At 40.1% G+C, this 12,824-nt stretch overlaps 1 protein-coding gene across 1 annotated transcript; it reads right to left on the reverse strand.

Moving 5' to 3' along the window:
* Positions 1 to 349: 349 nt before the first annotated feature.
* Positions 350 to 10,140, reverse strand: ACOD1 (aconitate decarboxylase 1). Its single transcript, XM_068265244.1, has 5 exons — positions 10,103 to 10,140; positions 7,285 to 7,446; positions 5,138 to 5,227; positions 3,006 to 3,211; positions 350 to 1,936 (listed from the first exon to the last, which is right to left on the reverse strand). Exons 1-5 carry the CDS (start codon positions 10,115 to 10,117, stop codon positions 976 to 978), a joined length of 1,434 nt encoding a protein of 477 aa, XP_068121345.1. The 5' UTR covers positions 10,118 to 10,140; the 3' UTR covers positions 350 to 975.
* Between the last annotated feature and the right edge of the window lie 2,684 nt (positions 10,141 to 12,824).

The raw sequence follows: 12,824 nt of genomic DNA on the forward strand, positions 1-12,824 counted from the left end.
CCCGGCTCGATGGCGCTCCCGTTAATTCTTTTGAGAACCGTGCATATGCAGAACGTTCATGGCAACAGGCAGCACGTGATTGAGCTGGACACGCAGGCGAAGTTGCGCGCCACCGGAGCCGCTAGAGAACAGAGAAGACCCAGAAGACTCGGGGGCTACAGGGGGGCTGGAGGATGCCCCAGGTAAGTTCAAATTCCATTTTTACCCTTTGTTCAAGGTCCCTTTAAATTGTACAAACCAAAATAATTGCAGAGACATTTACTAATTGAAATTGAAACATTTTATTCATTCATTTGATTTGATTTTATTAATGCAACTAACTATGTATAAATGTCAAAATATCCGGTCAACTGCACTCACTTTACAAAAATTAATAATTGTACCTTTTTTTGAAAATAAGTAGTGTAAATGGCAAAAAAAAAATGAATTACATAGTATATACAGGTCATCATGTAATCACAGACAGAAAAACAGAGACATAGCTAAAGTCAAATACAATTTGCTAGCCTATGATTTTCAGGTTCAGTTTTGAGAAATGTCATCAGGAATATATGTCTACTCAAAGTACCGGTATATGATGACTGTCTATACAATGTACAGTATTAGAAAAAGTACAGTAGTGTCTTAAAAATAAGTTTTAATATATGGTTGTACCATGTGTGGTTAGTACAAGGTGTGCTATACTACTGTGTAGTGTTACTCAGGTCACTGAGTAACCTGGGTTATCTTGTGTATAAAATATTACTTTGTACAGCAGTGCACAATGGAATATGTTGGACACTCTAAACTAGTGGTAATAACAATGCTGGCCCATCTTAGTTCATTGTCTTAGTTGAGAGTTCACAAGTTTTTTTAGGTTAAATATGGCATGAATAAATCTGCACAGTGAAGTAATTTACACGATTTAGTAATCTTAATTATATGGATGAGGGAGGCATTTTCTAATTCAGGTATACAGAAATGTATTTTCCATGGTCATATTTTATTGTACAGAGACCTTTCTTGCCTGTCAGCTGTTTGATTCCTTAACTTAAGAAAGGTGCCTAACACTGAACAGTCAGATATGTTTTCCATGTTCTTCACCACCTCTATAATTCCTTCTACTCCATCCCTTGACAGGACAGTAGATGCATTAGTGGTGAACTTATGCAGGTGATCTTTATTGCTCAGTGGTTTCCTCCAGTGACCATAGAAAGTGTCACACTTCTCAGTAAAGGTGGCTCCATTGATCATTGTAACACTGAGCTCACAATAAAGTTTGTCAAAATTTGGTTTGTTGTCTTCTGGATGAACAACTTCAATTTTGCCAAGCAGAGACTTTATTTCTGGTCTGGAGATGTTATGATCACTAAATGACTGGACAGACACTGTGCCATCTAATAGGGCTGAGCAAGCATTGAACTGGAAGGAATGGCGAGCTTCATGTTCAGAAGAGGGGAAAGGACGATCCACGTATTTAGCATATGGGACTTTTAGCTGGATTTTCTGTATGTCGTTGACTGGCAGAGACTCCCCATCTCCAGCAATGTGTTTCCGCACAGCGAATGCTGCATCTGCCATCCAGTGCATCCCAAGGTGGGCAGGGAAGCGTTTGACAGCCACATCTTGTTTCTCCAGCAGCCAGCTGTATGACTCTAGTGATGGCAGAGCTTGTGGTTCATAGTCATGATAGAAAGCACCAAAACCAGAATCTAGATCCAAAATCTGCCTGTTTCCTTCAAGACCCAAGAATGCAAAGCAAGCAGCTTCAAGGCCATGCCTGCTTGCATTGCCAATGTGGAGGGGTTTAGTCTGGGTAGCTGCATTAGCCAGAGGTGCTCCTGAATAAGATGCAGCTATAGCTAATGCATCTCTGCATTGAGTTTGATCCAGACCTAAAAATTTTGATGAAGCTGCAGCACTGCCCATTGTGCCAACCACAGAGGGAGGGTGAAACCTGCCAAAACAGAAGGGCAAAAATCAGTAAATATCCATAGAAATACCTAAAAAGATGTGAACTTATAATCATGCAACTGTGACCCAGTATAAGTATGTACATAGTTGCTAATTTAACACACTAATCCCATACCTTTACGTCACTTAATTTTCAAAGGAGTGCTGTATTCTTACTCTTTTGTGCTTTTGGTGAATGAATAATATGTCACAGCTTGCTGCTTCTTAAAATAAATACTCTGCTACAAGATATGTAATCAGCAGTGACAATCAGAAATGGAAGCGCTAAATAACAGAACTGGATATTAAATGGACAACAACGTGTCAGGGGAAAACTATAGAATTTGGGACTGACCCTAGAAATGAGGTACAGAAGGAAGCTAATTTATTAGCTAATTTATTAATATGTTTATTTATATGTATGTGTAAAGTACTCATCTACATTTGTGTTTTCCATTTTCTAAACTCATCATATCAGGAATGGATTTATGGATAGACCAAGCAGGCTGCGCAAAGGAGTGGCTGAACATTGAAAAAGGGGTTGCAGCATCTAGAAGAGGGCTGCAAATGGAAAATGGAGGAAGCAACTGGGGTGCAACGCAAGGATGTGGGGAGCTGCTGCCCAAAGGAGCAAAGAGGGGGGTGCTGCACCTGGATAATTTTGTTTCATTTGTTTTTATTAAAGATTTTAGAACAAGATGTCGATATTGATGAACATAGCTTAGACTAGCCATAGTACATATAAGGAATGCAAGTACATTAAAACATAACAAACAAAAAAGTAGAAGGTCCAGGATGATTGAGGTATCAAAAGTCACCACCTTTGTTGATATAAGTTACCAAGCCAAAATGTATCAGTTAGTCATACAGAGTTATGGGCCTAATGCACAAAAGCCCGCTAATTTACTTACCTGTACGCTGCAATTTTACCAGTCCTAGCGCCAGTGGAGCACCACTCATTACTTTATTAGCACCACACGCATTACCGGGATAACGTTTGCATTGCTGTAGTAAATCTGGGTAGTGGTTTATTTTTTATTTCACTTACTTTTGTTACACAAAAAATACCATACCTTTTTGGAATATTGCTGGCTTCATTGGAAAAGTGCATAAGTCGTCCTTGTACCTCAACACCAACATTGAATGCTAAGAGGAAGTCTAGACCAGATTTCTTGTGATATGGTGGTAGTGATTCTGAAAGGGCTATCAGAGAAGGAAGGACAGCTCCGGAGGGATGTGTGGCAGGATGCCAAGTGTCATCAAAGTCCATGGAGTGAACCTGTGCATAGTGGACATGATATAATGCAGTTAAGATTGTTTTAGGTAATTATGATTAGAATGGTATTACTGCTACACCTGCTAAATAGTAAGTATCAAATTCTGCAGTAGCAATAACTGAAGTAACCATTTACTCTTGGTAGCTACACATACAATTCTGTTATTGAATAAGCCCCATCAAGTATTAACATAATGTGTGCATAAAGAATGAATTTAGTTCCAGGCTTTTCAAAGAAGTGGAGAACCAAAATATCCACACATTACTGAAATAAAGTGTCTAAAAAATGTTATATTAACATGGCACTGGTAAACTTGTGCCTTCCACCACCAACTATTATTTCAGCACAATGCATTTCTTTGGTCTAGCCTGTTGTAATTTTGGACATATAAAGGAAGGATAATTGTGAAGATTGAGAAAGCTGGGCTTTTTTTCCTTTTCAAGAAAATGTGTGTACTTCCTGGCTCTGAGTCATTCTCTAGCTACTAACCATAAGTCATTAGGCAATGACTCTGGGAAGGTGTGGCTAGTTGTATTATGGCATGTCAGTAGAAATCCAGGAGCATATAGAATGGAGAGGAGAATCCAATAACTGGTTAGAATTGTATGTTTTTCTTGACAGTGCATGTTATTGAAAATAAAAATGTCACAATAAACATAAAGCTATACAAGGCTATGTGCATAAACCCCAAATACACTCATTCAATACAAAAACAATGATCCTAAGTTTTCTCATCTTATAAAAAAAACAAAAAGCATAAACGTATCCAAAATAAATTTTCTGAAATTAACTTAAGTTTGATTTTTTAAACTACTTCAAAGAGCTTTGCTTGCTACGTTCTGAAAATGTATTTTGTAGATGAGAAAGCATCTCTTGCAAGAAAACGCAGGGGAAATGTTTATTTAATCAGAGCCATGGTGTGCAAAAATATGACTTTCTTAACATCCTTTAGAATATCCAGAAGTACCACATCCAGACCAGATACAGAGATGCCGGAGTTCTGACTTTTACCTAAAACAGTTGTTCATGTATCGTGACATCCAAGTGTGTGTGTGTGTGTGTGTGTGGGGGGGGGTTACTTGGCTACACAGGATACATTCGTAATTCAATGATAGGCATTTTGCAGCACCTGCATATGACCTGTTAAGTACATTCATTGTTGACAGGTTGAGTTCACAGTTAAAGCAGACCTGTACTCAGAACTTTCTCTTTGCTCTATAAAAGATAAGCAATAGCGTAATAAACTTTAAAAAAACATTTCTTTCTTACAGCTTACAGAACTCCTGCAATAAATCTGCAGTGTGTCTATTTCCTGCTTTCAAGGAAGCAGACAAAGGGTTAACATCCTGTGTTTACATATTAGCTGTGTCTGCCAAGGACTGATGAATTTCTGGGCTGACACAGCTGAGAGATCAAATTACACTTATAATTACTTGAAGGTGAGGGGGAATTACACAGGCAAACACAAAGGGTGCATTTCTCTCTGTTTTCCTTCTGTGGTGTGCAAGAGTTCAGGTTCACTTTAAGTGTTTGTGATCTTTTTTATCAATAGCTTCTTTAAATAAAAAACATGGTATTGGACGTAATTTCTTCCGAATGTAAAAAACTTTTCACATCCTGTACAACGATATTAGTGACTGCTGTGAAATGCAGTCTTATTTATTTTTCTTCTGCGCCACATTTTTCTGGCTGCTTTTCCCTTGAAGCACTAAGTAAAAACTCACATCAAGCAGCCTTTTACAGCTAAAAGGTCTTTATCTTCAATAGCGTATCTTTTTTAGAAAAAAAAAAAAGCTAGCACAATTCAGTACAAAATCTACGTGTCATTATGCATTATTACTGCACTTTGACTTGAACAAAATGATGAATGGCAATCTAGCATTGATCAAAGATAATTGTACACAAGGATCATTGTCAACTTTTCTTACCGCAACACCATTGACAAAAGAGGCGTAGAGGGGAGGGAGTTGAAGGTCTGGATGACCCCAAACTGTGCTGGAGATGTCTGTGCTATAGATCTGAAATCAATAAAAGAATTGATGGAATAAACAATGAAACACAAATAAAATAAAAAAAATTCTGCAGAAACTGACGTTACTGAACAGAAAAAGTGTAAAAGGGTTTAAAAAACTCATTTTGTGTTATTATTTCAAAGGTAAATTGCATCTAACAGTTGAGAATAATCTTTATTTAGACACATGCTAGCCATTTTACATTATGTTCTTTCATTGATCTTGGTGCATTTTACAATGGTAATTCCGGAGGGAGAAAAAATGCTCGCATTATGTACAGTACAAGCTCTTTTTGGTATATTATGATGGTACTATTGTAAACTTTTAAAGGTGCCAAATAAATGCCTGGTTTGATGAAATCTTGCTAGAAAGCCTAGGGGCTTGATTCACAAAGCGGTGCTAACCCAGTTAGAGACTTTAGGCATGATAACCATTGCACCACGCTGGTGAAAAGCCAGTTTAGGCGTGATAAGTTTAGGTGTGATAAGTTTAGGTGTGATAAGTTTAAGCATGATAAGTTTAGATAAGTTTAGATCGCTTGCAAAGTCCCGCACGCAAAGCAGCGCCATTAAACTTTATGCAAAGTGCACCAGACTTTGCTAGCGCAACACTTTTGATCAGCTGTGCACTGCGGTGCTAACCCAGTTGGTGCCTAAACTTATCATGCCTAAACTTATCACGCCTAAAGTTATCATGCCTAAACTTATCACACCTAAACTTATCACACCTAAACTTATCATGCCTAAACTGAGTTTAGGCATGATAAAGGGCTTTTCACCAGCGTGCTAACTATTAGCACCGCTTTGTGAATCAGGCCCTAAGTCTTTATACTATAAACAAAACATGGTTGCAGTGTGCTGTAGTGCTCTTTCTCCTACTGCCTTCTTACCATAGGGTGAATACTGTGTCCACTGACTGAATGAGAGAGTGTGGAACTAGAGGCTGTGATTATTAGTGGTCTGAAACCAAATGAACATCAGCCTTGTAATTGGGAGAACTTGCACCATTGCAGCCGTGCTAGACTTGTACATACTTCACCAGCTTTAAGACCACAATAATGTTATGGAATTTTCTCCTGTGCTTTTGTCAGGCAGAAATCTTAAACATGTCAATTAGTTTAAAAAATGTAGCTGTAAGGCTCAGGTGTGCACTGTGACATACCATGGCTGTGCCTTGTCCTGTAACTGTCTCTTGCTTGGAGCAGTCAGTTGTTTGAACTACGCTTCCCTTCATTCATTTTACTTAGCAGCCCTAGGAAATCCCTTGGGTGTGTCTATGTCAATTAGCAATAAGTCATGTGATCAGGACCATTGCAGAGAATAATGAAATGTCCTTTTTAGCATAAGAAGTAAATACAGTAGGTTAATTTTGCAGCAGTAACATCTCAAAATAATAAAAAACTCATGCAAATTTGACCACAGTTAATGTCCACCTCATTAATATTAATTAATTATCTCCATCATTGAATAGATGTAATTCCTTTTTTGTATAATTCCTTTTTTTCTATAGCGCTTTTCTCCTGTAGGACTCAAAGCGCTTATGAGGCAGCCACTAGAGCGCACTCAGTAGGCAGTAGCAGTGTTAGGGAGTCTCGCCCAAAGAACTCCTTACTGAATAGGTGCTGGCTTACTGAACAGGCAGAGCCGAGATTCGAACCCAGGTCAGAGGCGGAGCCCTTAACCATACACTATCCAGCCAGTGCCATGTAAATATCACACTTGACAAAAAACATATAATATTGTCATCCTAACATCAGTTTGTCAAGATCACTTCTCCTATACAGGACATAAGAGAGGTTTGTGAGGTCTGAATAACAGGAAGCCAAGAGATAGTTGACTCATAAATTTTATGTAAGTATCTATTAACTAATGGAAGGGTTAGATCATGAATCTAAAACATGGTGCACAGGCAGACGTTTCATTTTTTTTTTGTTACAATCGGCTTTAACGGTGGCAAAGCTGTTATGTGAAAATGATGCAATATTTTTTGCAGTAAACAACATTTTTACAGTTAATCAATACATATACCACCAAACCTCTGATTTATTAAGTAGAAATACTCACTTTGCTGTATTGCAAGGCCTTATGGAAAACGTTTGTGGTGGTTCCAAGTAGTCCAACACCTAAAGTGTCTAAAATCATCCGCTTGCTTCTTTGAATAAGCTTTTCTGTAAGCATACTGGTTGTCAAGCCATGGATTGTCCCAGCAAAACTTCCTGTTACTGTCTGAAAGAGAACACGCCATCACACATACAGTAACAAAGATATTCATTTCAAGCGGAACTAAAGTCAAATCAGAAAGCAGCAAAGTCACAGCAGTAGTAAAGTTTATTTTAAAATGACATTTTGTAGGCTTTATTTATGAGTGTTTTGAGGAGCATGTCCGTTGTAGTGGTTGTCCTGCTCTTCTGTATCTATTGTAATGCATGAGATGTGAAAGGTACTGGCAGTACCAACTTCAGATCCCCAGTTAATGGCTGCATCCATCATTCACAATTTGCATGTGCTCTGGACCAGACTGTAGAGCCATATACAAACAAGAAAGGCAAAGTCCGGCACTGTAGAGGCTTTATTACATTACCGTGCAGACACTTCGTCTGTATACATTAACATTGAAGAAGGGTGCACAAACCTGGTGGATGGTGTAGCGGTGGGTGCAGGGCACTAGTTTGCCTGCTTAGACCTCGGCTACATACATTAACATTGAAGAAGGGTGCACAAACCTGGTGGATGGTGTAGCGGTGGGTGCATGACTTCTAAAACAACATTTTAGAAATCTAAAATTTTGAAAACAAAATTTTTGAATACTTTTTTTTTTACCTGCCGTGACAACCTAAGGTGTAATATGCTTTGCAAAGCCACTCATAAAACTTATTATTGTCCATCATAAAATTTGAACAGAGGACAAAAATACGGTTTATCTGCAATCTCACAGGAACTTGGTGGAAGAAAATCCACTGTGAGTTCTTAAGTTTAACCAACCAAAAATAATCAAAGGTACTCATGCTCCTTTTGTTTACTCTATGTTCGCACTAATTACAAAGTAAATTAAACTAGCAGATTCGGTTAATAAGGTGACACCGATCTATATATAGCAAAGTCCCCATTATCTGGAACTAAGGCAACTGGAAGTCTCAACTAACCGGCAAGCCTGAGGGGGTAACAAGGACTGTGGTTTGGGGGGGGGGGGAGTTTCAGGCCATAAGATAGTCAGCAAGCCTCCAGCAACATCTTCCAGCCCTCCTGTAGCTCTCAGCCAGCTCCTAGTAGCTTTCCGGTGTCCGTGCACAGCACCCAGCATGTCATGTTACCCGATGCAGGTCAGGTGACACGCCGGGAGCCGTACACAGAGGATGTCGGAAAGACACTAGGAGCTATAGGAAGGCCAGAAGACATTGGTAGAGGCTCGGTCCCTATTTTATCCTGTATATGTATCAGGTGATCCCCGCCGGTGCCTGATACTAGGGACTTTGCTGTATTTGTTGGGCCTTATTTAACCTGGATGATGAAATTATGAACTATAAATTAATGTTTTAAATTCACAACTTCTTTTTATACCAATTTCGAAGGATACTTACTGTGAATATAAGTCTAAACTGCAATACAGTACAATTTTTGCAACACCGATAAAATATTGTAGCTTAGCAACACAAAATTACAGTAATGTGAAGTCAGCATGTCCTTGTTGCTTCTTATAGGAAAGCTAAAGTTTAGTTGCTAAATTAATATAACGTATTAAAGTTCTTTTACTGACATTTTGTAATTTAATGTTACCGTAATTAAACAAATTCAGAATCTTTGTTGCATTTAACGACTGCAGTGTAATCAGTTGAGCAACTGCTACACTTAAAGGGGAACTGTAACCAAGCATTGAACATCATCCTAATCAGTAGCTGATATCCCATTTCCCATGAGAAAGTTTTACCTTTTCTTAAATATATCATCAGGGGGGAATCTGTATGGCTGATATTGTGGTGAAACTCCTCCCACAGTGTGATGTAAGAAGTCAGGACCTAGGTCCTGACAGTTTGCTGTCTGTGAACCTTGTTGCATTGTGGGAAATAACATCTGTTTCCAACTGCCAAGCAACCAGTATATCCCTCCATGCATTTTTATATCTATAAAAAAACAACCTTTTAGCCTATTGCAATGTTAGGGGGTGTGGTTATAATTAATGGCAGTTGGCGCTGTTTTAGATAACACTTTCTATTCAGGTGCTCAAATTGATCAGAAACCACACACAGCACAAAGCAAAACAATTGTCAGTATGTTTGCCAAAATAATGTATAGTAAATATTAAATAAATAAAGAATTGTTTTCTATTATAGTCCCTGTATCACTAGTCCCTGAATCACTACAGATTGCTATCCATTTAAAGGGAACCTAAACTGAGAAGGATATGGATGTTTCCTTTTAAACAGTACCAGTTGCTTGGCAGTCCTGCTGATCTCTTTAGCTGCAATAGTGGCTGTCCTGAATCATACACCTGAAACAAGCATGCAGCTAATCCAGTCTGACTCCAGTCAGAGCACCTGATCTGTATGCTTGTTGAGGGGCTGTGGCTAAAAGTATTAGAGACGCAGGATCAGCAGGAGAGTCAGGCAACTGGTATTAGTTTGAAAGGGAAAAATCCACATCCTTCTCAGTTTAGGTTCCCTTTAAATCCATTTTTGGAAAAAGCAAACATCTATGACAAGTTTTGTAAAAATAAAGTTAAATCACACATCTATTCATGTTTTATGTAAATAATGCTATCTACAAACACATTTTGCAGTAATCACAGAGATCCTTGTATATGTAAGCAAATAGGAGAGAACTGTAGCATACTGAAGAATACTATGTGAATGCATTTTCACAAAGAACAGCTACTATTGCACGGTACCTTTGTGGCCAGCATCCTTCTTCTTTGACTCAGGCTGTAGCGCTAGTTCCGAGTTCAGGTTCCTGTTATTATTTCTCCATACACCACATACTCAGCTTTATAGTGTGGTGGCTGGCAGATACACCGCCCTCTCACATATACCTCTTCCTCTTTTTATGGCTGGGTTTTCCATTTTACAAAATGTTCAAGATCCCAGTCACTGCACAGAAGGTGACATCCTATTTAAGATTCAGAAAAAAATCCACTGTAAAACAGATAACACAGCATTTCAGTATTGTGGTTATTGCTTATTTTCCTGCTGCATCAGCATGTAATGTACAGAATCACAGTCTGGCAGCAATTTTACTCCTGGCAAAGTGAGCCTGTGATTGGTTCATACATCTAGTCCCGTCCAGTAGGATATGATTTACTTTTTTAAGATACGATTTACTTTTTATTGTAGTGATCCATCAGGAAAGTTTACCGTCCTACGGATTTGGAGTGCAGAATGTTTACTTTATTACTTACTATATTTACTTACCGTATATGACCTATAACGCTATATGAGTTTCTGACATGCAATTTGAGAGATACATGTACAGTATTTGTTTTTATAGGTGTAATGAAGAGATGCAATCTGTCTCTATCCAGGACACATGTATGTCCTGTATTGTTTTTACATTAATTGTAAAACATTCAAATACTTCCATTTTATCCATCGTTAGTAACTTATTATGTGAGACGACTCATTATTTTTGCTCCCGTTAAAATCCCAGGATTCCTTCCCTCTCTCTCCTTGTAATGATGTGGTGTTAGGTGCACACACTTCAGAGTTTTCTGATTATTAGTGATCCGCAGTATCACTAGTAATACAGATATATTTGATTATATAGTGATCTGCGGCATCACCAATAATACAAATATTTATGCGTACTCTGGAAAACACAAGGTACAGATATAATAACTTGTGGAAAACCCACCACACTGACGTTAACTCAGAGGGATGGTAACCTCTGGAAGGAAGGGCAGTGTGTGCGATTCTGCGACTAGGAAAGAACGCAGAATAGCGTTCCTCAGCAGTAATGGTATGCTGAGGAGTTACTGAGTTCCCCGCAAGAAGAACTCAGCAAAGAAAACCCTTTAGTGGAGAACCACTAAAGGGGGCGATGTCAACGGAAAATGGTTCGGTATCAGAACTAGCAAGGAAGTACCGAATCGACAGACAGAAATCAAGATCAGAGGTCAAGCCAAGGTCAGCAACGGGAAATCAGATGAGCAGAGGTACAGAATCGAGAAACACAAGGGAAGTCAGAAGCCAAGCCAATAGTCGGTAACGGTACGGGCTGGCGAAGTACAAAATCAGAAGACAAGAGAATAAAGAGGTAACAGGCAAAAGATCATACACAATATACAATGCAATTAGTACTTTAGGCTATCAACAGAATCTGGCTAAGTGTGGATCCCCAGCTCCAGCTGGTTCTAGCACACTTTGGGATCTGACTAGGGTCTGAGTGCTAACACACAAGTATTCGCTGACTGCAGACAACTTGCAACTGACAGAATGCCTGCTTTTATACTGTGCTGGACTCAAACAGCCCGCCCAGCCATTCAACCAATCACAACCTGGCTCAAGGACCTTGCAGCACAGCTCAAGGACCTTGCTGAGGTCAGCTGACCAGCTGGTCAGCTGACTCTCTTTCTAAGAGTATAAAAGGCTCTACTGCACACGCGCGCAGCCCCTACGGGGTCCAGACTGTCATGAGAGGTGTCTCGGCGAGCAGCATGCCATGAGGCCTGTGAAGGTGTTCCAGGAGTGCAGCCTCGACGTGGAGTACGCCGAGAGGTCTGCGACTGAACGGCGGATCGTGCTACCGCTGCGGACGCGGACGTTTCTCCACGTTCCGCATGCGACCATGCGGGCGGTTGCGCTGCTGATGCGGACGCGGACGTTTGTCCGCGTTCAGCCCGCTGTTGCCTTATTACACTCCTTTGTTATGGCTCCAGTACAACCTAAGGCCCGGTTCACACTCGCGTTAGAGTGGCAAGCATAGCCCTTGCCACTCCATTTCTGTTCCGCTGCTTCCGCTGTTCCGCAGCTTCAACAGTATATGATTATTTCTTCCTGTGATACAATGAGAGCAGCCATATTCTGCTTGTCATCATTACACACAGGCAAGCTGCTCTGCATCTCCACCCCACCCCTCAGCCTGTGAAAACTCCACTCCTCTCTCCTCCCTCTTGCCTCTGAAATCTCTGGCTGGAAACACCTCCCCCTCCTTTGGGAAAAACCTCCTCCTCCCCAGACTGAGCTCCCTTGCAGGGGCGTAACTAGAAGTCATTGGGCCCCCCTGCGAAATTTTGGATGGGGCCCCCTCCTTCCCCCTCTCTTTCTGCACAGGTAAACTGAGAACAGATGTTATTCAATTGGCTAGTGCACACTTGAATGTGTTTTCCTCATGTAGTTAAAAACAGACAGCAGTGAAGCACTGCAGGCATTTTATCTATCAATTACATTAGCTTCTGTGATAAAATGTGCATGTTTTCACACATACAGACACACATGGTATGCAGAAAATGTATACAGAAAACCGACAGATGAGCTCCCAGCCTCAGCTTATTACACTCACTCTGTCCTCTAATGGAGCAAAACTGGCTCTGCAGACTCCTCCAGCATCACTACAGTACAGAGCACTTGGAGAGGGATAGAGAGGTTGGGGGCTGGGCATTGTACACAAGACCCTGC

This window comes from Hyperolius riggenbachi, chromosome 2, assembly GCF_040937935.1.
Source record: "Hyperolius riggenbachi isolate aHypRig1 chromosome 2, aHypRig1.pri, whole genome shotgun sequence".
Taxonomy (NCBI): domain Eukaryota; kingdom Metazoa; phylum Chordata; class Amphibia; order Anura; family Hyperoliidae; genus Hyperolius; species Hyperolius riggenbachi.